The sequence below is a fragment of the Aristolochia californica genome, unplaced genomic scaffold (genome assembly GCF_029961685.1).
Source record: "Aristolochia californica isolate CCGP_79_NKW_82.1479 unplaced genomic scaffold, dmAriCali1.0.hap1 SCAF_3, whole genome shotgun sequence".
Lineage (NCBI taxonomy): Eukaryota > Viridiplantae > Streptophyta > Magnoliopsida > Piperales > Aristolochiaceae > Aristolochia > Aristolochia californica.
The window spans coordinates 47,058,543-47,086,364 of record NW_027181992.1 but is presented as its reverse complement, the minus strand read 5'-3'; the positions used below and the strand labels follow the sequence as shown (position 1 = coordinate 47,086,364).

General features: G+C 38.5%; 5 protein-coding genes across 6 annotated transcripts; 4 read left to right on the top strand and 1 right to left on the bottom strand.

Moving 5' to 3' along the window:
- On the top strand, nt 1–18,864 carry LOC137959978 (kinesin-like protein KIN-7K, chloroplastic). 2 transcript variants are annotated; one of them, XM_068807415.1, is made up of 24 exons: nt 1–208; nt 438–730; nt 820–917; nt 3,013–3,102; nt 4,926–4,978; nt 5,676–5,741; nt 5,822–5,875; nt 6,179–6,238; nt 6,513–6,591; nt 8,907–8,974; nt 10,106–10,168; nt 10,333–10,437; nt 11,417–11,521; nt 11,607–11,714; nt 11,784–11,930; nt 12,180–12,362; nt 12,572–12,727; nt 15,085–15,303; nt 15,514–15,654; nt 15,742–15,858; nt 15,975–16,025; nt 16,456–16,503; nt 16,595–16,774; nt 16,892–18,864. In XM_068807415.1, exons 2-24 carry the CDS (start codon nt 477–479, stop codon nt 17,432–17,434), a joined length of 2,988 nt encoding a protein of 995 aa, XP_068663516.1. In that variant the 5' UTR covers nt 1–208; nt 438–476; the 3' UTR covers nt 17,435–18,864. The 2 variants fall into 2 exon arrangements, with proteins under 2 accessions (XP_068663516.1, XP_068663517.1); XM_068807416.1 differs by lacking the exons at nt 1–208; nt 438–730; nt 820–917 and adding an exon at nt 2,098–2,275.
- A 1,084-nt stretch (nt 18,865–19,948) lies between these two features.
- LOC137959648 (uncharacterized) lies at nt 19,949–20,320 on the top strand. Its single transcript, XM_068807003.1, has one exon. The coding sequence runs from the start codon at nt 19,949–19,951 to the stop codon at nt 20,318–20,320; it is 372 nt and encodes a 123-aa protein (XP_068663104.1).
- A 1,289-nt stretch (nt 20,321–21,609) lies between these two features.
- LOC137959721 (AAA-ATPase At4g30250-like) lies at nt 21,610–23,463 on the bottom strand. The gene has a single exon (XM_068807055.1). The coding sequence runs from the start codon at nt 23,373–23,375 to the stop codon at nt 21,834–21,836; it is 1,542 nt and encodes a 513-aa protein (XP_068663156.1). The 5' UTR covers nt 23,376–23,463; the 3' UTR covers nt 21,610–21,833.
- Nucleotides 23,464–26,066: 2,603 nt separating this feature from the next.
- LOC137959647 (uncharacterized) lies at nt 26,067–26,432 on the top strand. Its single transcript, XM_068807002.1, has one exon. It carries the CDS (start codon nt 26,067–26,069, stop codon nt 26,430–26,432), a length of 366 nt encoding a protein of 121 aa, XP_068663103.1.
- A 676-nt stretch (nt 26,433–27,108) lies between these two features.
- LOC137958947 (uncharacterized) lies at nt 27,109–27,791 on the top strand. Its single transcript, XM_068806171.1, has one exon. It carries the CDS (start codon nt 27,184–27,186, stop codon nt 27,601–27,603), a length of 420 nt encoding a protein of 139 aa, XP_068662272.1. The 5' UTR covers nt 27,109–27,183; the 3' UTR covers nt 27,604–27,791.
- Nucleotides 27,792–27,822: the final 31 nt, after the last annotated feature.

Genomic DNA, 27,822 nt, shown 5'->3' with positions numbered 1-27,822 from the left:
AAAATGGATTAAAAATGCAGCACGCTTTTCGGTCTGGCATTCCTTCCAAGGCACGGAAAAAAACCCTAAAAGCTCGCCTTCTGTCCGCATTTCGCTTTTTGATGATGTTTTTCTTAGATGCTCCTTTAAAAGCACGGAATTCTCAAGGGTGCTGCCGCAAATCTCCGGCACGCATTCCGAGAATGCGATTGTTCTGATTTTTCTCCAGGTGATGTTTGGTCTGGGGAAAGGATTTTTGGATGTTTTTTTTCGGTTGATTTCAGTTTTATGTGAATTATCTACATGCCATGAATTGGGCTTTGGACGAGGATTTTTGTTTTATACGTGTTTCTGACGTTTTCGTCATGTTCTTCTGAATCGTCTCGCGTCATTTTGAGCTTGGTTTCTGGGTGACATAATTGAGTTTCTGAATAGCATTGGCGAAATTGTTTGTGAAGATTTCGGAATTTCGTGTCGAGAAGTAGAAACTATCTCCCATGGCCATGAGAATTACGCCTAAGTCTAAGAAGTCGTCTTCACCTGGCTCTAAGCCTCTCAATTCTCCCTCTTCGTCTAATACGTCCTCATCAAGGTCGAGACAGTTCCCTGAGGTGTCATTTGATATTCCGAACTCGCCGGCTTCTTCGTCGACCAAAAGCAGACCTCAGTATTTTCCTTTTGATAATGTGTCATTGGATTCGGAAAGGTTTAAGGAAAATGTCACGGTTACCGTTCGATTTCGTCCTCTCAGGTTTGGTTCTGCATCATTATTCTCAGTATATCTTTGAGTAATACGTTTAATTAGTGGCTAGATCTGACTTTTTGTGGCTTAACCAACAGTCCACGTGAAATCCGGCAAGGGGATGAAGTTGCATGGTATGCAGACGGGGATACTATTGTAAGGAACGAACATAATACGTCAATCGCATATGCTTACGGTATGTGGTGCCGATATTTTGCATTTATTTGTTTATTTGTTACACATTTGTTCCTTTTACTTTACATATAGGATAATAGAATTTTTATGCTCTGTCTTCACTCGTTTCTATCTCATTTACAAATGCGATAATTTCATCATAATCAGCTACATGCAAGTGAAATCCATGAACATTTCAGTTCATCATTTAGTGAACAAAGCGACGATTCCATCCTCTAAGACTGTGTTGGGAATGCAGAAAATGAAGAAAAAGAAGAGAAATAGAAAAGAAAAAAAAAGACAAGAAGATTCTATTTTCTTGTTTGGATGCCCATGGCAAATAAAAGAGAAGTATTGTTTCTCTTGTTTGGATTCACAATCACAAGAAAAATGGAAAAGAAAAGTAAAGAAAAAATAATAATTTTTCAAAAATTTAATGGTTAAGAGTTATTTATATACTAGCCTAAGAACTAAAATATCTATAAGTATTAAATTATTGTTGATACACTTTTATTTTCTCTCTAATAATTTTTATTATCTATAAAATTTTCTTTCTAATTTTTCTTTCTTTTCTTTTCTCCCCAAATTCATTGTTTTTTTGAAAGTAAGTCTATGAACTAAGAGAGAGTAAGTTTTTCTCATATTTTCTTCTCTTTGAGAATTTGTGCTGCCAAACACTAGAAAAAGGACTTCTTCCTCTCCTTTTTTTTTTCTTTTCTTTTCTTTTCTTTTCTTTTATGTGGTTTTCAAACATGGCCTAAAACTTGTTTTACACAAGGAAACGGCTGCCTGGGGAAAGGGGAGGCAGAGTCCAAATACATTGTAGAAAGAACTTATACTGGTTGAAGTATTTTTTTTCTCTCGAGTGTAGAGGATTGCATTTTCATCTTATTTAGGATCATGCAGCCTGTATCTAGCTTGCATATGTTTGCCAATAAGGAACTTCTTGCGGCGTATCTGCTAAAATAGCAATAACAAATGCTCTTTGGAGATTATTTGAATAACTGAATGCTGATTCAAGTTGTTGTGAAATTCTAAGTTTAGTTTGCTTTTCCGCTCACAAAAGTTTTGACAAAAGTTTAGAGAGTTCGATGTTACTTTATCACCATGTACTATGTAGAATCTATTGGTTTAACTCATGAGCAGGTTAGTTTTACTCTATAACATTTGTTATTTGTACTTATCTTTTTGTATCTACAATGAATTCATTCAGGTCGTTACGTAGGGTATGTGCTCTGAAAAACTCTTCACTAGTCCCTTCATGTTTGGCATGTAAACAGCAGAATGTGGGGTCGTCTTTTATTTGTTTGTTGTTCTGTTTTGGGTGATACATACAATACCAATTTCTGGAAGTGCAGAATTTATGGATCTAATTGGCAGGTAACAGTCCAAAAAGGAAAAGTGTATAAGAAAATGGGCTTATTCTAATGGTGCAATGTTTTTAACTCCTGAAATTAGAAGGTTCTTTTTAGTCCTGCTCAGGCATTAACTTCTTTACTTTGCTTGCACTATTTCTTAATTATATCATATAAATATTTTCCTAATACATTGTACTTAAAGAATTATTACCCTTTTTGTCCATGTTTGTCATATAGTCTTGCTATATGCAAAAAGGAATTGGCAATTTTGTTTTGATACAAGGTAATTATTTTAGTGCGCCCGTTTTCTCTTCATTCTGAATAAGCCGATTCTATGTTTGAATAAAACCATCTTTTCATATGTTATAGAGAGGAAACAGTGGTTCTTTGCCAAACATCATCAGGGACCAAAAGATTGCTGTTTCCTAATTCCAAGACTGAAGTAAAACTTTTAGTTTTGGGGGCTAAAATAAAAGTAAGCCGTTATACAGGACCGCTTTGAAAAAGATCAGTAGATGAGTTAAAATTATTCAAAATTGGTCTGACCCAGAGTAGATTACTGGACATGTACTGTAGGCTATGCAGCAAGACGCTGCCCCTCTGCCGATGGTTGTTTTATTGTTGTACACCTGTTCAATCATACTCATTCTTCTAATACTTTTTCCTCCAAAGAAAGCTATTCTTTATCATTTTCCTTCAGCCAGAAATTGGCTTTTGCAGTTCCACTTCTGATTATATTTTGGCCTGTGATGCTTACAGATCGAGTTTTTGGCCCAACAACTACAACACGTCATGTATATGATGTAGCTGCTCAGCATGTTATTAGTGGTGCAATGGAGGGAATCAATGGTAATGTCTTTTGTTCTTTTTCTTCTTCTTCTTCTTTCTTATTGGTGTCTTTGGGAGTTATAATAGAAACATGTGGTCATATTTGAGTTTTTCGAGATAAATAAAGCTATTTTGAATTTTAGAGGATTTTGGGAATGATTTATCAAGAAAAAAAAAACTACACTTTAAGTAGGTTGAGTTTGCCTATAGCTTCACATGCTAAAATGTTGTGGACATTTTGTACCTTTTGCACTCTTTATTGTTATTTGTGGTTCAACTTCTTGCCTTCCACTACAAAAAGTGTGAAAGATGTAGAGATAGAGGATCTCACTTTTTGTTTTTTATATTTCTTGTGGAGAAACTATATCTTAATTTTATGTAATAATTTTCTGGTTAAATACCAATTTTTTTTACTGTTTGAAGAGAGTGAGTAGGAACAAGGAAGAAAAGATAGCAGTTGACAGAGTCATAGGTACTGCAGGTCCTTGTGATTATTCTCCTCTGTTCCACTAGAATAATTTTTTTTTATTGAAGAGAAAATAAAGAATCGAACTAAAGGAAAATGAAAACGTTCAAAGGGAGAACAAAGGGCAAAAACATGAGGTAGCAATGCAACGTAGCTAGGAACTACATATCTCTAATGCTGTTTGAGTTTTGCACCTTTTGTGTCTCATTATATTATATGGACTTATGTAATTTCAAGGAGAAAAAGTGCATTTCTTTTGGAATGGTTTTCACACTTTAAAGGATGAGTAATACTCATGGGGGCGTCAAGACGGAATACTTATTGCAGTGCGCACTATCTTGCATTGGTGAAGGGACATGAGGATGGATGAGGAGACTAAAATTTATAAGATAGCTGCAAGAATCTACTCCTATTGTTTTAATCAAAAGAACCTAACACTATATATATATATATATTGAAAGGCAATGAAAATGAGACCCTACCACTATTGCTGTGAAGAAAGTTCATATATTCTTTAGTGGAGCACGAGAGCCATTCTGGTATATGCTGAAATCTTAAACAAGCCTTTTGTGGTGCATCTGAATGATTGTTCTGTTTTGAAGCACTACAAGAACTCTTCAAAGAAAAAGGAAAGAGGCACTTCAAGTAAAAGGTATACAAGATATGCCAAATTGACCATAAAAACCAATGTTTTAAAAAATGGTCAGGCCAATGAACCGGAAGAGTGGCTGGTTCCAGTACAATTGGTTTAACAAGTGGTTGAATTGGTGATGGCCTAAATAATATTTAGACTGTATGTTTATCATTTTGTAAAGAATAATTTGTATGTCTTATATTGAAATGTCAAAGCCAATAAAAGCAGATGGCGGCACCTCCACCAGTCTGGGTTGAGGGGAGGGAGGAGAGAGGGGTGTTGCCCTTCTCTTCTACCCTGTATTTCCATAGATGAGGGAGGCTTCCCCCTCTCTCCTCTGTATGGAAAGAAGTGGGAGGAGGGGTGATACTCCCTTCCCATCCCCTCTATTTGCTGCTGGAAAATAGATAGAAAGCCCCTCTCCTCCCTGTCAAAAACAGAGGGGGGAGAGGGTTACCACCCCTCTGCTCCTCCTACAGAATGATGGGGGGACGGCAGGTTTGACTGACTAGGCTAATTTGGAGGTTCAGTGCGTCTGTGTCAGGGTTCTGGTGAACTTGTTCAATTGCCTGGCCCAGTCTGATTTTGACAACACTGTTATAAGATTATGATAGTTTACTTCTTCTCCTATTTTTAAGAGATAAAATATTTTATATATTTTTGCTCATACCAGCTAACTCATGCATTTTATTTTGAAGAAAGGATGTGTGTTTTTCTTAAATGTTCATTTGAAATTTTCTTCAGGCACAATATTTGCTTATGGTGTGACTAGCAGTGGAAAGACTCATACCATGCATGTGAGTTTTGTTACTCATACTCGTATTCTTTTTTTGCTTGCATTAGAAAAAATAGTTTTATCTAATCAAGTGTCAGTGTCTCAACTCTAATTGTACCCATTGCTCTCTAAAAACACTCCATTCACCATTTAAAAGAAATTTCTGGAAAACTAATCAATCTACTGTGGTGAGTTCAAATCTTCCTGGCAGCCTTGTCTCATATTCTTGGTCCACTTTCATGACTCTGCTGAAATACACGATGTTGTCCATATTTTGAGTGTATCTGATTTTTCATTCTTCTGTTGTATTTTATCTTTTTGTTTTCGGTTGGATAGTGTTCCTTGATATGTCTCCATGGTTAATTAGGACCGCTCTTGGGGGCTGCAAAGTGGTTCTGCTTTGCCTTTTTTTGTTTTAATGAAGAGCAGTATCCTGCATATTCCTGTGTGTGCAAGGCCAATTCCTGCAGGGCTTTATGCAAAACAGCTCTGGTTGGGGACTTGAAAAATGTTTCTGTGCTGGGAAGTGCTAACCTCCAAAGGCAACAGAAATCATCTCATGGGTGGATTTATGAGCTTCTGCTCATAAATCTATTACTTAAATTCCTGTCTGTGTAACAGAGTATTGTAGGTGCATAACTCTGTCAAAACTTTACAGTGTCCATGGACGTGATTGACATATATATTTTGTATAGTAATGTACATTTTACGAATGACAGGGGGACCAGAGGTCACCAGGGATTATACCCTTGGCTGTGAAGGATGCGTTCAGTATCATACAGGAGGTGGAGTCTGTGAATATGTTAGTTTTCAATTCATTTTGTATGTTCCACTTATCCTGACAACTGAAAACATGGTTCTTCAGACACCAAGTCGAGAGTTTCTTCTTCGAGTATCATATTTAGAGATATATAATGAGGTTAGTTGGTCGTTTTCATTTTAAAAAAATCATTTGGCAAGTCTAATTCTTTTTGTTTCCTGAATAATGATCACATGTGTACCCTGCCACCTTGACATCTATGTATGATAGCATTGTTCGCAGATTTCACATAAAATAAATTTGCAGTTTATTTTTTTACTTAATTTTCTACCTTTGCAGGCATGAAGGCTGTCTACTTTAATCATCATCATTATATTTGCTTGTGTCATAGTTTTCTTAAGAATGCCTTTATTCGTTGCTTTTTGTTCTTCTTAGTTGTCTGTTACTTCAATATTGTTTCAGGTTGTGAATGACTTGCTTAATCCTACGGGGCAGAATCTAAGAATTAGAGAGGATAATCAGGTACTTGTGTTACATATGCTAAAATCTTATTTGAGTGCATTTGAACGTAAACTCATTTCTGTTAGAAATAATATAGCTTATTTATTGCTTACTTTCCTTTATTTTAATTGTTTAACTTAATTTATATAATAATTCTTCTTGTAAATAACGAGTTCTTGACTTAGGCCATGTTGCTTTTTTTTTTTTTTTTTTCTCTTTTGTGGTATTTCTCATTTCTTCCTTTGCCTAAATAGGAGATAGTCATCTATGTTCTAACTACTATAATTGTTGGTAGGGAACATTTGTTGAAGGGATAAAGGAGGAAATTGTTTTGTCTCCTGCCCATGCTTTATCCCTTATTGCAGCTGGTGAAGGTACAACTATTCTTTTGTCTTTAATTCCAAGAATAATTTTTTATTATTTCCTCTGTCTATCCACAATGAAGCATTCTCTGTAATTTCTCATTTTGGAATTAATATCCTGATTGGACATTCCAAGATCAGCCTATTATTTCACTGATTGAGGCACTTTCATGCCAATACCTTGCTGTGTTAAACTCCATTTCGGATCCTCTTGAGACTCTTTTTTGTTTTACAGTGGTTCTTCCCTCTGTTGTCTTCTGTTTCTTTCATTGAAATCCTGTTAAGTAAAAAAGAATAGAAAAGATTGCATGTTGTCTCATCATTGAAGCTGTGCTCTCAACATCTTATTAGAGCTATTTAAAAAAAAAAAAAACATCTTATTAAAGGTGAACCAGAAAGGTTGGTATCTTCTGTTTGACCAATTTGTTTTCCTGCGACTCTCCTTTGTATTCTATATACTTTTTATTTTTTATTTTTTATTTTTTTTGGTAAGCTTTTTATTCTTTATCCTTTCTCTTGATATATTCATAGTTGTTCAGTAGCATGTGAAATTATTCTCTGTATATCTATTGACTGTACCGATGAAGTTCTAGAGTCTTCTTTAAAAAAAAAAAAAAGTATAAAGTCAAAATAGGGTAGAGGTTTGAGAACCTAATGATATCAATTGATCTTACTCTTCTTTGGAAGTTAATATGTAAATGAAAATAAAGAAGTATCTCAATTTCTCTTTGAAATTTTTTTTTATTAATGTTCATGACATGATGAGAGTAAAAATTGTATTTACCTTTTTCAAAAAAATATATTGAGAGAGAATTTTCAAAGAAGGAAAGGTAAAATAAAACAACAAAATGTACAACCCATCAAATATAACCAATGGAACGTCGATACCAAATTTTCAACAGTAAGAAAATTTACTTTTTGCAGCATACCAAATGAAGGTGATTGTTGTGATGAACAATGAGAGAGGCAAAGGTGTATGAGCCAAAGGGTGCTTCTCATCTAGCCCATAATGTTATCCACAGCTCACCTAATGTAATTCTATAAGTTCTTATTTGAAATTGAGAAGGGGTTTTGAAAGGATAAAGGATTTCCAAAGCAACAATGGTACTGGGGATCAGGGTTAATTTGCCTACATTGGCTGAAATGTGTCATAATTTCTGATATATTTTTGGTTTTTCAATCGTTCATGCATGCCCTTATAATGTCACCTAATATACCTACACATCCTTGTGTAAAATTCTGTCATCCAACTCTATTTTGACATGTAAACAGAAATTTTTCTATAACAGTAAAACTGTGATTCTTTTTATTTGCGCATATGATTGACTCAATCTAAGTGCACAGAAGTGGTGTGAATCCCGCCTAACTGACTATTTATGTGTATGATATGATTTTTTGTAAGTGCACGTAAGTTGGGTCCACATTGAACAAGTTATAAACCTGAATTATAAAAGAGTCATCATATCATTCTAATGCAGGTCTCTTTGTCTTTTTTATATGCCAAAATTAGATTTAACTTGTAGAATTTTGCTATAGAGGCATGTAGGTTTTGGTGATATTACTGGGAATGTAGGTATTAATTGAAGCCCAGGTATGTTTAGTTATGGTATATTATTGGGTATGTGAGCGATCAACCTTGGGGTAATAAGCACTGTATGCATTATGCACTTGGAGTAGGTTTTTTAGTTTGGTGATTATTGATCTTTTCCCTTTAATAGTAATTACTCTAGGGATTGGGCTTTTGGCTCAAGCCTGCATGGGGGGTTTTCTAGTGCAAGGTCTTGGTTCAAGTTTGACTAAGATGAGGGGTTCAACATTTTTTTCTTAAAGAGATAATCTCACTAATCAAAAGGGAATTTTTTGTTTATTACATAGAAATGAAGATTTCTTTTTTCAATCTTTGTTTCTTTTGTATTCAATTGAATGTATCTGTGGTTTTTGTTATCATGGTGTGTTGTGGCATCAGGTACTATATTGGTATACCTTGAAATCTGATACAATACACCCAACATGCAACATGCATCGATTGTACCTGGCCTGTATCATCTTCCAGGGATGTATTGGCACCTCTAAAATCCGAGACTATCGCCTGATACACAGTATGTGTCAGTGACATGCCTGGTTTCTATTCATGAATGAATGGAGTGGATTAAAGGTCTTGGCCATTTCGGAACGACCGTGCATGTACTTTTTTTGGATTTATTTCTTTTGTACATGATATATCTATGTACTTGACATATCTCACCCTTTTAATTCGTTTGAGTCATTATGAAGTGATCAGTCATAAATGTGTAGCCTCTGACATGGCAACTTTGACCTGATTACAGCGCAGAGACATGTGGGCTCGAACAATTTCAATTTGATGAGCAGCAGAAGCCACACAATATTCACTCTGGTCTTTGTTTCTGCTCCTAAGCATTTTTTTTAACAACTGATTTTGTATTGATGTCTGTGAGTGCTTTTGCATATCATTTTTAAGGGAATACTACAAGCAAAAGATGGACACATTTAAGGTGCATGTAGCTGAATTTTTTATGTGTTTTTTCTTTTGCTGGGGTTGTGGCTTTAAACATTTATCTCTTAAGCAAGAAACTTCTAATCTTTTAACTTATTCCACTATTAAAAAAAGGAAAAGGCAAACTACACTTGTTCATTGCCAAGTGTAATCTTGGAACTGATGTGTCCACTTTTTGATTGGATGCTTTCTCTCTCTGATTTTTTATAGATCCAATATCTCGTCTTCTATTTCCACTCCTTTGATGTGATATCCTGCCAATGAATTATTGTCAGACCATGCAAGTGAAATATTTTAGTTTCTGGCACATGTTTAGTTGGTGATTCTTTAAAAAGAATTGGGATTATTGTTGAATAGGCTCAACAGAGTTTTATGAAACAATCTTCTAGCCTAATTCCCCTTCCAATGTTTTTATTAGGCTCTGTGTGATATTGTTTTATGTTTAGCATATGTCATACCAATTATTGACTCTGGCCTAGTCTCACTTGTTTTTATTTTTCGATTTGTTGCATAATTTGAAACTTTATATCAAAAGGTTTAGGATACTTGATTTCTCAGGTTGCCATCAAATCAAGGTTCAGCTTCATTCTATTGTTTCAAAATCAATTATTCAATCTCCCTATCAATCTGAGATATTTTCCTGTGCCCCAGTTCTCTCCCCTCAAAAGCAATTTTTTTTTTTGTTTCTCAAAAAAAAAAAAAAAGTACCTGCAACCATGGTGTCTAATCCTCTAACATTGGGTTTACCTTGTTGGGGTGATCAAAGTTTGTAATATACTCATTTGCGAGGAAAAAATGTCAAATTTATAGTGCTGAAGTCAGTACTATTTCCTCTATTATATTACTGGAGTCAAACTTCGTCAGGTATCTGTTTTTCAAGTTTTCCTATTTTTATCTTTTGTTCAATTACATCTTACAGTTTATTTCTTCTTGAAAAGCTATGTATTATCTTACTACTTTCTGATAATTTTTTGATGACTTTGTACTTATCTCTTGAACTACATATGGCAGACTATTGAGAGCAGTCCTTGTGGTGAAAACAGTGAAGGGGAAGCTGTGAGCTTGTCACAGCTGGTAAATCCTTGTTGATTGGCTTCTATTCTTGAAACATGATCTTCTCTACTTGCTATTCTTCTTTCGCTTTCCTTCCTCTCAATATCTCTCTCCTCTCTTTTTCACATTTTTAGCATCTGAAAATTGGGTTCTTATATGTTTTGGTATTTTACTTATATCTGCAGAACCTCATCGATCTGGCAGGTTCTGAGAGCTCAAAAGCTGAAACTACTGGTGTACGGAGAAAAGAGGGATCTTACATAAATAAAAGTCTACTTACACTAGGGATGGTAAGGCCTAGAAAAGAATTAGCAATATCTGAATTTTTTTCCAGCAATAGATTAGTTACTATTTTCTTCTCGAGCTATATTTGTATTGTGGCTTCGTGATATACTGATCCATTCACGTCTGGTCTTGGGCCTTGATTCGGTGGTCACATTTGGTGTTTTTTGACATGGAAATCTCGAGTTCAAGCTTCACCAATGCCTGTAATGATAAGTAGTAACACAGACCTTATAGATCTGTACAGGGTGTTTTTGAAATAGGAGTTCCTGGAACTCTATTTTCCACAAATCAGGAAGTCCAGCTTAGGCAACATTCAATTGTGCTCTGGAAGTGACATATTTTTCTCCCAATCAATTCCCCCATGTAACAAATGTCTTCAAAGTCTCGTAGAAAAGAATGCTCTTTCATATTATTGAAACATGTCTCTTTTCCTCTCTTCCTTTTCTCTTTTGCTGCGGGTGTCTTTGCCAATGTCTATCCCCATGGCTCCATCTAGGTATTTCTGTGTCTGTTTGTATCTCTCTCACTCACTCTAAACCCCCATGCGGGTGTCTTTGCCAATGTCTATCCCCATGGCTCCATCTAGGTATTTCTGTGTCTGTTTGTATCTCTCTCACTCACTCTAACCCCCCCCCCCCCTTTCTCTCTCAATATTTGCTATAGAATTGTGTATTTTGGAAACTCTGGTTGCCTAAATTCTACTAACAGCAAGCCATTCAGAGCTCTGAAACTCTTAGCGATTTAGCTGGGTGCTCATGGTCCATTTAGAGCCTAAACCTGATGCAGGCCATGCTCCAGCTGGTGGTTTTGTAAATATTTATGGTTATAACTCCTTTGATAATGTTTCAATCTACCTTTGTCATCCGAATGCAATGTCCAGAAATTCCTTCATTTGCTTTGTTGTCTGGAATTACATTTATGTGTTTTTAAGGCAGTTCTTGTTTAAGTGATCCACTCATTCTTTTGTGCAACCTGTATGGTTAGGTTATTTCAAAACTAACTGATGGAAAAGCAGCACATATACCATATAGAGATTCAAAACTTACCAGACTCCTTCAATCTTCTTTAAGTGGCCATGGGCGTGTATCTGTAAGTGTCGCCTCATATTTATTTTCAAAAAATCCAATTTTAGAATTGTTGCTCATTCATGTACTCCCTACTTCTTCTCTTACAGCTCATTTGCACTGTGACTCCTTCCTCGAGCAACTCAGAGGAGACACATAACACATTGAAATTTGCTCACCGTGCAAAACATATCGAGATTCAAGCATCCCAAAACAAGGTACTTCCTTCTTAAACCTTCTATCACGATGAACATGTAACTTACAGCATTAGGGCGCCTCTTCTGCAGATAATAGATGAGAAATCTCTCATCAAGAAATATCAACATGAGATCCGAAAGTTAAAGGAAGAGCTAGAACAATTAAAAAAAGGTATTGTTGCCATCCCTCCACGGAAAGATGTTGGTGAAGATGATATTTACCTCTTAAGACAAAAGGTATTTCTTCTTCTTCTTCTTCTTCTTTTTGTTTCTTTTGAGTAGCAGAAAAAATATGGTTTAGAAGCTGATATGTGTCTGTGTTATACTGTAAGAGTGTCTTAGGTAGTATTATAACAGTTACAAGCTTTTATAAAAAAAATAACAGTTATAAGCTTTTTCTTTTCACTTTGATCAGTAAATTTTGTTAATTGGGTTACTCTTAATGTTTTGCATAACCTGATCAAATTGTTTGTGTAAAATGAAAAGCTAGAAGATGGCCAATTCAAGCTCCAGTCACGGCTGGAAGAAGAGGAGGAAGCTAAAGCTGTTTTACTGGAAAGGATACAGCGATTGACCAAACTTATTTTGGTTTCAACTAAAGCTTCACAATCTTCAAGATTTCATCAACGACCAATTTCGAGGAGAAGGCACTCCTTTGGAGAAGAAGAGGTTAGCTGTATATTGGCTTTCAAAGTTGAGGTTTAAAGGGACTTGATATAACTTCACACAATATGTGTTCCCCATCTTTTCTTGACCTTACTTTGGAAGTACTTTTGAATTTCCATGGGACTGTTGAAACTATTCTGTAATTTAGTGCTACATTCCACCGGTTGAACTGCCTTCAGTTCATCTGATTACTACCACCCTTAATGTTACAGCTAGCATACCTACCTTACAGAAGGCGAGACTTGATTTTGGTTGAGGAGAACATTGATGAATCTACTCCTGAAAGCGGAGGTGGATCCTTAGATGACGGCAATAAAGATGAGAAGAAAAACAGGAAGCAGGGTCTCCTGAATTGGTTTAAACTACGGGTATGCTTCAGTTAAATCCATTAAAAATTTGTGCTGATCTTTCATGGTTCATAAAGAAGTACCAAAGATGAGGGCAAGTACGTAGAACAAATAAATGTTTTTTATTCTTTTTTCAAAATTTGGTAGAAAACATATGCAGTAGAAAGTTCTTAAGAGTCAAAATTCTATCTGGCTCTGTAGTCCCTTTTGCTGAATGATTGGTCACATTTTTCTGCAAGGTTTATAAAGAAGTTTTCCTATTAGAGGGACCTTTTGCAACTGAGCAATAACTTAGACATTGCAATTTTCAGTTTGATCACCTGCTGGGGATGAATGGAATGGTGAGACCAATACAGTGAACAAAATTGCTAGGATAAGCTATTATGTTTTTTTTTAAAAAAGACCATAAGCTATTATGTGACTATTAAAAAATTGAGAAATCAAAGGTACATATGTGTGAATTGAAGTAAAAAAGGAAGTAATTGTGAAAATAGAGACATCTGAGAGCAAAACCAAAGGCTTTAAAGTGGGGATGGTGTAGCCAGTCTAGTGAATGAAGTTTCTTTGTTGTTGTTTAGAATAGTCCCTCATGGATCCTGTAATAGAAAAATCCTATGCTTATTACCTTAGACATTCATAGCATGGACCTAGATACAGCTTATGGTATCAAAATAGGTATTTTTAAGTAAGCCTCCACCCAGATTTGTCCAGGTGTACAAGCCATAAAGAGGGTCCCCATGTGACGAGTGTTTAGAATAGTCCGACATGATTCCAAGATTAAAAAGATCCTGTGTTTATTACTAGGGATGGCTAGTCATTTTGGGATGGATATGAATTATAGTCAATGAGATGATAGTTGGAAGAGAGTATTGGGCTTCATATTCTTTTTCTATTTTGTTAAAATAAAAAAATTATAAGATAACCATGAGAGGACTTTCAATTTTATTTTGTTCCCTTTTTTATTTGTCTCAATTCTTAGTACTAGTAAAAAGGATGGAACTTTTACGATTATGTATTGATTTTTAGTGGAACCATGGTTCTTATATTAATTTTTTTTTAGTGGAACCGTGGTTCTTATATTAAATTTAGGATACTGGGTAGGCATTTTCCATTTTTATTTTATAACAAAAAATGCCCCCACTTTTGCTTCAGCCCAAACCAGACTAATACAACTAATAAAATCCATATCCCAATCTCAAATACCAAAATGGGACAGACCTTTTTCTATTCGACCTAACTTTGTTGCTTTGCTTGATGCTACTATGTCAAGGATAACATAACAATGTATTGACATCAAGTGCAAGTTTATAACTTCAGTTGCAGCACTAGGTTGAAGACTAACACCACATTATTTTAATGACATATAACATTGTTGACAGTAGACAGAAAGTTCCTTGCATTACAAAGTTAAGACTGATGCTATTCTAGCTTAAAGACTAACACAACTCTATGTTGACAGTAGATAGGAAAAGTTCATTACATTACATATACACTAGATTGAAGGCTAATATGACACCAGGTTAAAGATTAATGTAATGATGGCAGTAGATTGGGAAAGTTCCATTATATTATTATCTAAACTAGGTTGAAGGCTACTATGACACTAGGTTAAAGACTCCAATATACTAGGTTAAAAATAGCATCAAACTAGATAGTGAAAGTTACTGGGTTGCCTTTCAGCTACAATAGGTCGGGTCCAGCAAAAAGGTATTTGTTATAAATGGAAAATGAATACAAGAATGGTTGTCTACCTAAATTTAGTATGTCAATCTTAAATTTGATAAAAGTGGATAGGTAATTGCTAAAAATTTCGGAAAAGGATTGGCCTATGTGTCTGGTCCTGTATTAATGAACCTCAATGAATGTGGTATTGAAGGTTTGTTTAACAGATATTTTAATGTTGTTCATTTGTACAAGAATCATTGATTTTTGAACTCAAGAAATACATATAACTAATATTTTCTGTTAGTTTCCACGGTTGTAATTAGAGAGTCATTTTGCTGTGACTCGCAAAATAAAATCTTTGAGCATGTTTGCAAGCAATTTGTCCATGATGTGTTTGCCTTTGCTTTAATTTAGACAACGTCAAGTCAGCCATTAGATAGTTTTGCCTAGTAGATTTATTTGTTCTAAAGAATTTCTCGGGCACGGTTGCTATTATTTACATTTCAAGTGTCTCATGAAATGTACTCTTCCACTTTGCCTGAGCTTTGAGTGCCTATTTTATTATTCACATTTTAACTATTCATGAATGTACTCTTCCGCTTTACCTGAGCTTCAAGCTCCTATTTTATTAAATTTCTTTTGTTTGTACATATTAAGTGTGAATCTGTTCTTTTCCTATTGATGATTTTGTAATTTTAGTATTTCATTTCCAGAAACGAGAGAATGAGTCCTCAGATGGTGATGCATCAAGTAGGCCAAAATCAGTTACTTCACCTTCTACTCCTCGTGCAGAAGGCCTGACATGTCACACAGATATCATAATTTCTAATTCTTTAAATACTGAGAGTGACCCTTCTACAGATCTTCTGTTAGAGATGGTCCATGACAGAGATGTTCAAGAGAGCAACTTTTGTGGACAAGAGACACCTTCGGTATGTGGTTTGAATTTTATATCTGTCACTCTAAAAGCTACTTTAGGTTTATTTTCTCTTCTCAGATATCAACTTAGGAGTATGTTTTTTTCTCTTGATGGCATAAATGTAATTGTTATTATCCTACTCATGTTCTCTGATGGAGATTTTTGGTGTCCATGATTAAATACAATCTGCACAACCATTACATATTTTTTTGGTCTAACACAGACTAGCTTAAGGACTGTAGACCACATTGACTTGTTAAAGGAGCAGATCAAAATTTTATTTGGTGAAGTTGCTCTCCAGTCAAGTGCTTTAAAGCGTCTCTCAGAAGAAGCAACGAGTAACCCCCGTAAGGAACAGATTCAGGTATTTTTTGCATTAAATTTGTTGACTTCTGTCAATTAAATATATCGAAAAGAAACTTATTCTTAATATTTTTACTTGGTGTTGAAGATGGAGATTGCAAAGCTAAATGATGAAATAAAAGTGAAAAACCAACAGATTGCATCCCTAGAAAAGCAGATGACCGCTTCCATCCAAGCAGCTGAGAACAAAGTAGATGGAATGGAGGTAGCTCAGTTGTAGCCACCTTGTTATATTTCTGAGTTGGAAGTTTGGAATTAATTAAGTTTTGGTAATTAGAGATTAAATCCATTTAATCATACATTCTTTGTTTTACTGTGCAGTCTTATTCTGAACTGCTGGAACAATTGAACCAGAAATCTTTTGAACTTGAGGTCATCCTAGTGCTTCTAAATGCTTGACTTCATCTTGTTTACCATGATGATTCATAGCTATAAATTCTGAATTTCTGACATATTTTCTGGAATTTAACTTATTGTGTTTAAGCCATATCTAAACATGTGGTTGATAACCCTTGGCCTACCAAAGCTTTCCACGGATGCATGGGTAGGGTTGATTAGAGTAATGTCAACTCGTGTGTCATGCATTCGTTTAGCTGAACCTAGTTGTGGACTTTACATCTCAACCATGGAAACTCTCAAGTGTGAGCAGGCTGTGATGTAATTGTCACAACTTCATTAATTTTACCTGATGCTTTCAATTTAGTACAGCCCACAGTAGGCCGGGGTCTATGTAATAGTTCTATCACAGGCTCTAGTTTTACGCCAGCTTATTCTTTCAAGGACCTTTTCTTATTTGTTTCAGGTGAAAGCTGCTGACAATAGAATAATCCAGGAACAATTGCAACAAAAGGTCAGCAAGCTGAGTCAATATTTCAACTTGCACTTTAACTCTACTTGATTGGTCAGTCCTGCTAATCACTGGAAGCTTTCACTTTTTCCAGATCTATGAATGTGAAAAAATGAAGGAAACCGTTGCTTCCTTGAAAGAACAACTGTCTGAAGCTCTTGAATTCCGGCATTCAAACTTAGTTAAAAGATCAGATTATCAAATAAATTTAAGCAATGACAAAGGGCACAAAGGCACAGGGGATGTTGCTAAAGACATGACACTACGTCTGCAGGTAGGTAACATCCTTCAGTTTTTCGAGCCAATATACTTCCTTCTATTTAGAAGTTTCAACTCGTGCGAAAAGGCAAGAAATTGAGGTTCATATGACTTTCTTTCACCACTCAATTAGGCAACCGAGGTCCAAGAATTCAAGCAAAAAATAAGTGAACTGACAGAAGAAAAACTGCAACTGGAAGCTCGGAGCCAGAAGCTGGCAGAGGAGAGCTCATACGCTAAAGGCTTGGCCTCTGCAGCAGCAGTTGAGTTGAAGGCACTATCAGAGGAAGTCGCAAAACTCATTGGCAAAAATGAAGCACTGACTGCTGAATTGGCGGCAGTGAGAAACTCAAATCAACGGAAAGCTGGTGGTGGCTTGAGAAATGGAAGAAGGGAAGTTCCTACCAAACGGCCAAACCAAGTGGCATCTGTGGCTGACATGAAAAGGGAACTTGGTTTGAGTCGTGAGAGAGAGCTCTCTTATGAAGCTGCACTAGTAGAAAAAGAACAAAAAGAGGCGGAGCTTCAGAAGAAGGTGGAGGAATCCAAGCATAGGGAAGCCTATCTCGAGAACGAATTGGCTAACATGTGGGTTCTTGTTGCACAGCTGAAGAAATCTAATGGAGCTGAGTTTGATAAGACCGAACTGATGAAAGGAGCAGTTGGAGGAGAATGATAAAAGCTTTACACCAGTTGTTCAGTGAAGATGGAGAGTTTTTGAGTGGCATGAGCTAATCTGAATGGCTCACTGGAGAATTTGAGTCGGATGAGCTAATCTGAATAGACTGTTGAAGCCATAATTATGCCATATGAAATGGGAAGATAAACAAGTCTGGTCGGTATTGGGTAATTTGAATGGAAGATCTACAAATCGAGGTAGGAGGTGGAGATAGGGAAGTCTGATTTGATTTGCCTGAGGTTGTTGGGTTTGTAACAAAAGCAGTGTTATTCTTATTTGTATTCCTATGCTAGTTCAAGTCAATTTGATCAGTTTTCGTTTCGAAGCCTTTCTATCCCGAAATCACGGCAAAAAAAAAAAACAAAAAACAAAAAACAAAAAAAAACAGTCACCATCCTTGAAACACTTAAAATCTGTAATTTATTGTCTGATTAACCAAAGAAAGGAGAGACAAAGCGCCGACCCCCGCCCCCCCCCGAGGATAGAAGACTCGGTCCAAGCTCCAAAGAATCCACCTCAACTCTTAAGCTTTCTCTCTCCAATGACTCTTGCCTACCAACCTTTTCTTGTATTCGTCTCTCCCAAAGGACACAAAAGCCAAATGGTCGGTCGTACGTGGTTTCACTCCATTGGGCAAGCTGCCCACACCATGAATCACAGCCATGAATCCACCCACCGCCAATTTAGCCATCCTTTTCACTTTCAAAAGCGAGTATCCCCATTACGCAAGTAAAGCTACACACTTTCTTTTCATTCTTCTCAACCCAGCTCTATATAAGAACTCCCACTTCCCCTTCTCTCCTCCTTGATTCACTAATCGGCCACCTCTGCGGAGAACAGAAACAAAGATTGCAAGTTTCGGTGAAATTTAAGATGGGCAGGCCGTACTCTCATCAATCTCCTCAGCTGCCGCTACACCTATGTTTCTTCCTCTTGATATTGTTTCTCTTCATAGGTCTGTCGTGGTACTTGAACTACGAGTCGGTTTTGGAGGATCTGATGGATCAGATGAAGCTCGTGTTCATGATCTCGCCTCTGATTTTGCTTTTGGCCTTGCACTGGTTGTCTACCGGCGAGACGAGGCGAGTCCCGTTTCTGGTTCCTCTCCCACAGAGAGAGTCTTTCCACAGAGCCGGGAGCTCGCCGTGGGGCGTCGGAGCTGTTCTGGTTCTGCTCATGTTCATGATCTCCTACCAGTCTTACTTCCATGTACGGTGGTTTCCTCTTCTGAGCAGATGAGGATATTGTTAATGGCGACTGAAGATGAGCACTGATGTAATTACATGAACTTGAAAGGGTACCGTGACTTTCGTTCTTCTTTCTTGTTTTCTTCTCTATTATCCCAGTTTTTGTACGTCAAAGCTGTAATGGAAGCACCAGTTTTGAAGGTGGAATTCTGATGAGGAACCCATTATCTTCTTCCTCCAGTTAGTGCGTTTTAGCTTTGATTTTCAAATTGGTTGTTTCTGAATCCTGGGATTAGAACAGATCATGAAGAAACAATGGGATATGGGTACTCCGAGAATAGAAAAATGGAATCCTCAGATCGAAAACAGTGAGACAGAAACAAACATATAAGATCTCATCCCGCTTTGATTTTCCGTAAACAATGGTTAAACTACTCTGCCTCTTGTCTTTCCATTAATCACGAGATAATACAGAAAGTACAGAAAGTAAAGAAAAAACAGAAATACTCGGAAATTAATGGAAGTGAACTCTACTTCAGCTTGGCTCTTCCTTTCATTCAAATCTAGAGTTTACCAGTGCAAAGACATTTCCAACCCTCTCTACTCTGAGTCCTCCTAATCCATTGCAGGGGTGGACGTGCAATTGGTCGGTTATGATGCAAGCGTCACGTGAGGGTAGGGAAGCAAAATGCGCCTTCTCGCGTTGCAAACAAACACTAAAGACAAGATAAAAAATTATAACCAATCGATTATAATTCAAAGTAAAAGGCCAAAACAGTTCTTTGGAGACCGCCGTGGCCCGTGAGAAAAAAGCCAATCTCGACTTGCAGAGCTCCAGAGCTTTCAGCATCTTCTCTCTTCTCTCTCCGCTTCAGAACTCCAGTGTCTAATCTCATCGTACACGACATGTCAAATAATCAAAACTTTTTCTGAAACAGAAGGAATCTCGATCGAGTTCGTCTGTTTTTCTTTTCTTTTCTTTTCTTTTTTAAATTCCAGGAGAGTTTTTTTTAGCCGAGTTGGAACGATTCTCAAACCAGTTAACATGGTGCCCTTCTAATCCCAATTGAGCACACGTGAAAGGTCCCACATATAAGCCCTCACGTATCATGGACAAGACGAAGCGGGTTATTTGAATAGCAGCTTTTCTATTTTACCGAAAACTGACAAAAATCCACTCGTACTCGTGCAGGTACGATTAATAAATTCGTTTCCCCTCCCAAATGCTTTCCCAGTTAATAATTCGAGTTGCACAGACAGTTCAGTTCAGTCTTCCTCAGAATCTATCTTCTTCTTCTTCGTTCCAACCCTCTGGGTTTCCTCCATGGCATCCGAGCACAAGCCCCACGTCTCTTCGACCTTTGAAGGATACTCGTACCAGCCCCTCCTGGCCGTCGCCTCCCTCGCGCTCCTCTGCTTCTTCTTCCTCTGGTACGTCGTCTACGAGGCGATTATGGTGACAGCCGCCGAGCAGTTAAAGCGCCTGCTGGTCGTATTGCCGCTGCTGATACTGGTGGTTGTTCACTGGCTCTCCGCGGTGCCGCCGTCGAGTCAGTACAGCTTCGCCGTGCCGGACTACGAACCGGGTGCAATTCATCGAGCCGGGGGGTCTCCCTGGGGCCTGGCTCTCGTGCTCCTCCTGCTCTTCTTTCTCATCTCCTACCAGCCTTCCTTCCAGCGCTTAAGCTTTAGGTAGGTTTCATTTACTCTCATCTGCATCGCGTCTGATATAAACCATGTAAGTGGAATTACGAAGACCTATTTGATAGCAAGTTTAGCAGCTTTCTTGTTTCCCTCATCTGTATCTCAACCCAGACTCAGTTTTCTTTCTGTGTTATTTTGGCTTGTCTTGTGCTTCTATGACAACATGCTACTGAATGTAAGTCAGGCGAAACCCATAGATTAGTTCAATGAAGCATTTATTTGGCTATGCGAGTAGATTTAATCAGCTTAAATTTCTATGTCCAAATCTGTTCGTGCAATTTTTTTTTGAGTCCGGAGGGCTTGATGAGCAGACCAGGATTACCGAACGATGACGACGACGAAGATGAGCTTAGCTGTTTACTTTGTCGGTTTTAAATAGAGTACTGCGTATAATGTTAAAAAAGGTACTATCCTACAGTAAACTGGCAATGGGCACAACGACGGAATACTCGGAGCCTGGTTGAGGCTTACCTACCCAACAGGTTGACCCGCATCTGGGCAAAGTTAACTCGGATTAGGGTTGGATAAATCCCTTTTGACCAGTCCCAAGTGTAACCCTGAACTTAGGATGAACTGACCCCCACTTCGCCAACCTGACCTGGGTTTGACGAACCATGGTCCATTTGGCAGTCTCGCAATGTTATAAAACACGTATTTATTAAGAAATATTCAAGAATTATTTTAGTTTTTTAATTAGTTTTTACTCAGTTTCTTTTTAGAAAAATAGAATATTTATTTATTTTTAATCCCTTTAAAAAATCATATTAAATATATATATATATATATATATATATATATATATTTTAACAAAACATTTTATGCTAGACATTTAGAGTTTGTTTGGAACTCTTAGAAAAGAAAAGAAAAGAAAAAAGATTTATTTTCTCTTATTTGGATGCCCATGAAAAATAAGAGAGAAACCGATTCGTTTGGATGTATAAGGAAAATGGAAAAGAAAGTAAAATTAATATTTTTTAAAATTTTATAATAAAAAAAAATATATACAAGCCTAAGAACTAAAATATCTATAATTATTGAAATATTATAATTAAAATTCTATTTATAATTATATAATAATAATAATAACTATTGTTATTCTGAAATAATATTTTATAAAAAATTAAAGTGTATCTAATTATAAAATAATAATATTTTATATGGGTATTTTTTATTTTTAAAAATTTGGCTAATTTAAATAAACTTTTATTAGTGGATAATTTTGATATTTTTTATAGTAATTAATTAATGAGGTTGGAGCTTAGAACAATTAAATTTGCCAGTAAGCGCATTCTTTATTTCTCCGTGACTGTAATTAATAATCACCTCTCTACGTTTTACAGTGCTCTTGTCTTAACGCCTTATCATACACCAGTTACAGGCGAAAAAAAAAGAAAAAAGCTATTCCGGTTGACCAAAGTTCTAATCAGTCAAAAAGTCTTTAGTCAACCTTCCGGTTCAGAGTGTTAGGTTCTTGCGCCGTGCTAAACTACGCCGAAGCTTCTAGCCTACACTCCCCTCCTACCCGAGTCGGATTTCGTCAGACCCTTGAGCTTCGCTAGGAACCTCACCTTCTTCTCCCAGCTTGACCCCACTTTACGGCGCTTCTCGCCGATCCGCACACTCCCCGACGCGTCCTCCGACATCAACTCCTCCAGGTCCGAAACCGACCTTCCAGTGTCGTCCGATTCCGTTGCTGCAGCCGCTGCCTGCGTAGCCGTCGCGGCCAGCCTTTCCCCTCTCAAGATGCTCCTTTGCAGCGCCGCGATCACCTCTCTCATGGCGTGGTCGGTGTCACTGCGGTTCCTCAACAGAATCTCGCCGATCTCAGCGGGTGTCAGGGTGCCTCCCGCTCTGATGCAGCTCTCCACTACGTGGAGGAGCACGTGCTCCTCCGACTCCGCCAGCCCCAGGTAGTTTCTGGCGAGCACCTTGAAAGCCTCGTAACCGCAGGTGCCCAGCCGGACGTGCATATCCATCCTCCCTTGCCGGATCAGCGCCCGATCGATGTTGTCGACGTGGTTGGTCGTGAAGACGATGATTCTCTCCTCCCCGCAGCAGGACCAGAGGCCGTCCGTGAAGTTCAAAAGGCCCGACAGCGTCACTCGTCCATCTTCACCGTCGTCGGTACCGCAAGCACTTCTCTGCTCCGACCGTTTCGTCTTCAGCATTTGTCTGTCCACCGTGAGGTCGAGGGAGCAGTCGATGTCCTCGATGACGATAATGGAGCGGTTGGTCGTCTGTATCAAAAGCTCTCGCAGCTCCGTATTGTCGGAAACCTTCGTCAGCTCCAGGTCGTAGACGTCGTACCGGAGATAGTTAGCCATGGCGGCGATCAAGCTGGATTTCCCAGATCCAGGAGGACCATAGAGCAAATACCCTCTCTTCCAAGCACGGCCGACTCGTCTGTAGAACTCCTGTCCATCGACGAAAGCCGTCAAGTCCCTTTTGATCTCCTCCTTCAGCGACGGCTCTAGTGCGAGAGTATCGAAGGTGGAAGGGTGGCGGAAGGGAACCGAAGCCCATCCATGATCGCGGGCGTTTGTATAAAGCTGCCGCTCCCGCAACACCCGCTCGAATTCCATTGCTCTCGCCGCAACCTCGGCGAGGTACTTGGGCAGGAAGATCTTCCGCTCGCGCTTGGGGAGCTTGAGGGAAAAGCTCCGCTTCTCCTCGAGCGAGTCCTGGACAGTCTCGACATGGTGCGTCCACCACAGCGCGTGGCCGTCGAAGCTATCCTGGAGAGTTTGATTGGGGGAGACGGTGTAGGAAATCCGGGTGGAGTTCTTCGGCCGAGTGAGCGTCAGCCGAGGGCAACTCGCAGTGGGATCCAACGAGTTGAGGTAGAGATGCACCATACTGTAAAGATCGTTAACGTCGACCCCTGAGTAGCCATTGAACTCCGGTATCTCGAAGTAAGAGTAAGGACTGAGAGCGTCCTGAACAGATTGCCAGAGCGAGTGCAGCAGGGAGAGAAGCTGCGAAGGCAAGACATTCTGAAGCACGGTGAGCAGACCAAGGAAAGACCACATCTGGGATAAAATCTCCATTCTTGTTTGTTTTCTTCCCAACTTCAGCTTCTTCTGCACGAATCACCCTTTTAAAGAGTATAACTTATCTGGTGATCTGTAGAAGACAGAGAAGAGAGAATCGCAGGCGAGAGATGGGGGCCAAGGAATTCAGATTTTAAAGGGGAACAAAATAAAGGAGCATGGTCGTCTGGTAAAGATAAAGCGAAAGGCGAAGCAACGTTTCTTTTTGTGCTTTATATGTGTGTGGAATTTTGCTCTGGAGGGGAATTTAAAGGCAGTCTAGATCTCGTCTAGGTGGGGAAGACGAAGGAGGGTCCGTTTATTCTGTCCGCCGCACGCATGCATGCACGCGAGCTCTGTAACGTTCCCTTCTTTTTTCCTGACTTTCACAGTATTCTTTCACGCTTTTCCTTTTGTTGAAAGCTAAAAGCCAACGTCTATACTCTCCATATACGATTTTTAATACCTCAAAATTTAATCTCTTGAAAAGGTGTTTAGAGAAATATTAATATTAATTAAAAATATTGAAATTTTAATTCAATTAAAATTTGGTTGGTTTGTGATTTGTGATAAAAAAAGGTTTTTTATTGCTCTAATAAAAATAATTAAAAATAAAATAAGTACATAACCAAGAATAAAAAAATTTAATATTTTCATTCGATAAAAAAACGATTAAAAAAGAAAATAAGAAAACATAAACGTAGAAAAATCAATCGAAATAAATTTTTTCCAGTAGAAATTTTTTATATTCTTTTGTGACAGCACAAACGGCCCTAATCGACTTCATTAAAACTAACCCTATTCGAGATTTATTTTCTTTAATTGTCTTCATATATATATATATATAAATAAATTTAATTAATTTATTTTCATACCATTGAAAACACAAAAAAAAAAAATTCACATATTTGAATCAAGTAATCATGTGGCTTTTGATAAAAGTCTTGCTTTGTTCTTTTTCAATAAAATACCAGAAAATAAGTTCTACTTCCTTCTTCCTCCCTAACTCAGAAAGACCAGAAAATTGTAATCTACGCCTTTGATGCCAAAAGCTTTGAATGAAATGGAGGAGAATAGAGGCAGAGGTCAGACATGTGAAAAGCTAATTTTTTAGAGGAATCAAAGACTAAAGCCTGAAAAAAACATTAATGAAAAAAACTAGTGCAGAATGTCAACATTGGACGGTCCAGATTCCAGATTGATGCTCATCTAGCTACCTCAAAAAGCCATTAATCCATTCTCCTTTGATCAATCCTAAGGCATTAAAAAAGTATGGAATCCTATGTGACATACATTGGACAAAGCATTTATGATTTAAGATTTAAGATTTCGAGAGTTCGATTCAGAACAAAAACACTGAAGTGTCCCTCTCCGTCACTGTAGTCTTCTAATTGCACGAACTGATAGAAGATCAGATTCGTCGACAACCCAGAAATAACTCTTGGTTGTACTCGCGAAACTAATATTATCAAATCTGGGTGAACTGGATTGACATTTGCAGAACCCAGAAGCGATTTGATTTGGTGGACTGGGTGACTGGGAGAACGCGACACCCAGAAGGGGAAAAGGAAAAGCCTGAAAAGGGAGTATACGCAGGTCAGGGAGAATCTTTAAATAAGAGGAGCGAGACAGCTTTTGCTGGCAATTAAACGCACAATCATTTGCTTTACTCGGAGAAGATGATAAGGAGAGAGAAAAGTCGGACTGGGTGAGAGAGAGAGCGAGGAGGACGGAGGTGATTTGCTGCTTTGCTTTGAATAAAAGCAGAGATAGAGATCCCTTTGCTTTTTCTCTCCTCGGCTTCCGTTCTTTCCAACTAAAGTCTAAAGCAGTAAAGCTCTTCCGTCTGATTTCGTCTTTTCGTGCCCGCCTTGTCTGGCTATATGCGAATCACCGCCATTGCCAGCACTCACGACAGAGGAACTGAGACGCATTTGATGATAGATGTCTTTCTCCTGGGCCCTCGAAGAGACATTGCTCTGGTTGTGTGTTTGGTTGTCTACTGTCGGCATTGGTGTAGCTGGTCACCAACCAACAGTGAAGGATTTCTATTAAGTTTGAGACCAATCCGCAATAAAAGGAGTTCATTGTTGATAAGGGATTTTAAATAAAGGAAAAAAACAATCTTATATATTGTTTTTGGGTTCTGTTAGGCATGATAAGACCGGTTTTCAGTCAGGTGATTTGCTCTGTTGGATAAATCTTCTCTTTTTAGGTGAACCACTGAACTGATTGTAAACATCGCTGAATCCGTAGCCATGGAAAGAACTTGCAGAAACTCATGTGAAATGCTCGTTGAACAGCAGCTTCTTTTCTGATAAATTTCGATTTTGCAACACATGGGTCGAGAATTCCATTTCTTATAAATAGACTTGTTCCAACGGATTCTGAACCCTGAAACCTGAATTGACTTGAGGTGGATGTCTCTGGTTTCCGAAACTATTGGTTGTTTAACATGCACCCAACGCTATCATGGCCCAACGAACGCCCATGCAAGCCATTTCCCCCGCCTGCGGACTGACTTCTCTCGACCACCAGAAAAAGAAAACTGAAATTCCGAAAAAAACTGTATAGAAGGCGAACGTAGAGAGCGGAGAAAGGAAGGTCCGAGGAGACGAAGTGAAAAAAGTACAGAGGAGAAGGGGGAAAAAGGAGCAGAGTTTAATTTCAGCTGCGAAAAAAATGACCCTCACGATGATTGACGGTCCAATGGTGAGACGATTTGTCGAAGACGGCGACTTATTCGACGCCATGGTCAAGGAGCGTTTCGGGATGCTCGACACCGACGGTGACGGCGTCCTTTCCTTACCCGAGCTCAGAAAGGGATTCGAAGGGCTGAAGCTCGTGGGATGCGACGCCAGCGGACCCGGAATCGCCAACCATTACGACGCTCTCTTCCAGAAGTTCGACGCGGATCACAATGGGATCGTGGACATGTACGAGTTCCGGACTGAGATGAGGGAAATCATGCTGGCTCTGGCGCAGGGAATCGGAGAGTCGCCGGTGCAGATCGCAATCGGGGGCGACAGCTTGCTAATGAAGGTCGTCGAGCATGATTCTCTTCGCAGTGGCTGAAAGAACGATTCAGGGATTTATTTTTTGATTTTTGAAGAGAGCAATTCAGTTGCATTTTAATACCGGATGTAAGAAAATAAATAGAAACTGCGTCTCCAGTAGTTCTGTAACGATTTTCGCTGCATTAATGGAAAAAACCAGAAACTTTTTAGTGATTGAGTTAGTGAATCAACCTTGATAATATGATAAAATCGAGGGAACCATGACAAAGTCTCGAAAGCTCTCTTATGTGAAGTTTTCACTAGCTAATAAACTTAATATATTTGTACTCATTAATCCCTTCAAGAAGAGTCACTAACCCTATTCACCTTCCATACCCGATTCTTGTATTCCCTATAAGAATGCGACTCAATTAATCAGGTTAGGTTACTCGGTTTATCGATCGCTACTTTGGGCGAGTTAATTGAGTTTTGACTCATTTTTGGTTTTCAGGACTTGGAACCTAAACAAGAGATGAGGTCCCATTAAAACTTGTTCAACCAGCCAATTCTGTACAAGTTGTATAGCTCAAGTTAGAAGTCAATTTAATGGGATAAGTAAACCCGGTTCAAGTGAAATACCTTTTCAACTGGACGACCGGTCCAATCCAAACGGCAGTCCACTCTGTGGGAACCGTAATTTTCGCAAAACTGCGATCCGCATTCTGGTGTTCTGGTGTTCTCAACCTCTTAAAGTATCCCCGTGATACCTCGGCATCCTCAACTTCTTCAAACAAACAAGACTCAGCTGGGATCAGAGAGAGAAAAAGGAAATGGGCGTGATCATCGTAGACGGATCGACGGTGCAAGCTTTCGTCGACGACGAGGCAGTTTTCCAGAAAAACGTTGATGAGCATTTCGCCTGTTTGGACCTCAACGACGACGGCGTTCTTTCCCGCTCCGAGCTGCGGAAAGCCTTCGAGTGTCTGCGTCTCATCGAGACTCACTTCGGCGTCGACGTCGCCACGCCGCCGGAGCAATTAGCCGCTCTGTACAACTCGATCTTCGACAAATTCGACTGCGACCACAGCGGGACCGTCGACCTCAAGGAGTTCAGGTCGGAGATGAAGAAAATCATGCTGGCGATAGCGGACGGTCTCGGCTCGTCTCCGATCCAGATTGCAATCGATGATGGGAGTAGCCTTCTGCAGAAGGCCGCCGATCTGGAAGCGCAGAAGATTGCCGCTGTTTGATGACATGAACTAAGTTAAGAGAAGCTTGCAGTTTCAGGTTCCGAAATTTTAATCTCGAGTAGGTTTTCAGGAAGGCGGTTTTTCTGTGCGGTGCCAATAATCGTGTAATTCGAAGTAAAAGCTGTTAGCGTAAGTACTTCAAAAATATCCCTTTGTATCAATAAATATAAACTGGGTTTTCCTCGTTTTCTTGCTTGAAACCGTCTTTTAAAATTAAAT

Excerpts from the sequence above, each read along its gene's own strand:
- LOC137959648 (XM_068807003.1), top strand. The coding sequence starts at position 19,949 with ATGGCATCCGAGCACAAGCCCCACGTCTCTTCGACCTTTGAAGGATAC.
- LOC137959721 (XM_068807055.1), bottom strand. The coding sequence starts at position 23,375 with ATGGAGATTTTATCCCAGATGTGGTCTTTCCTTGGTCTGCTCACCGTG.
- LOC137958947 (XM_068806171.1), top strand. The coding sequence starts at position 27,184 with ATGGGCGTGATCATCGTAGACGGATCGACGGTGCAAGCTTTCGTCGAC.
- LOC137959647 (XM_068807002.1), top strand. The coding sequence starts at position 26,067 with ATGGTGAGACGATTTGTCGAAGACGGCGACTTATTCGACGCCATGGTC.
- LOC137959978 (XM_068807415.1), top strand. The coding sequence starts at position 477 with ATGGCCATGAGAATTACGCCTAAGTCTAAGAAGTCGTCTTCACCTGGC. Across the intron at positions 11,522-11,606 it reads GTGGCCATGGGCGTGTATCT|CTCATTTGCACTGTGACTCC; the intron begins GTAAGTGTCGCC and ends CTTCTCTTACAG. Across the intron at positions 15,859-15,974 it reads ACAAAGTAGATGGAATGGAG|TCTTATTCTGAACTGCTGGA; the intron begins GTAGCTCAGTTG and ends TTTACTGTGCAG.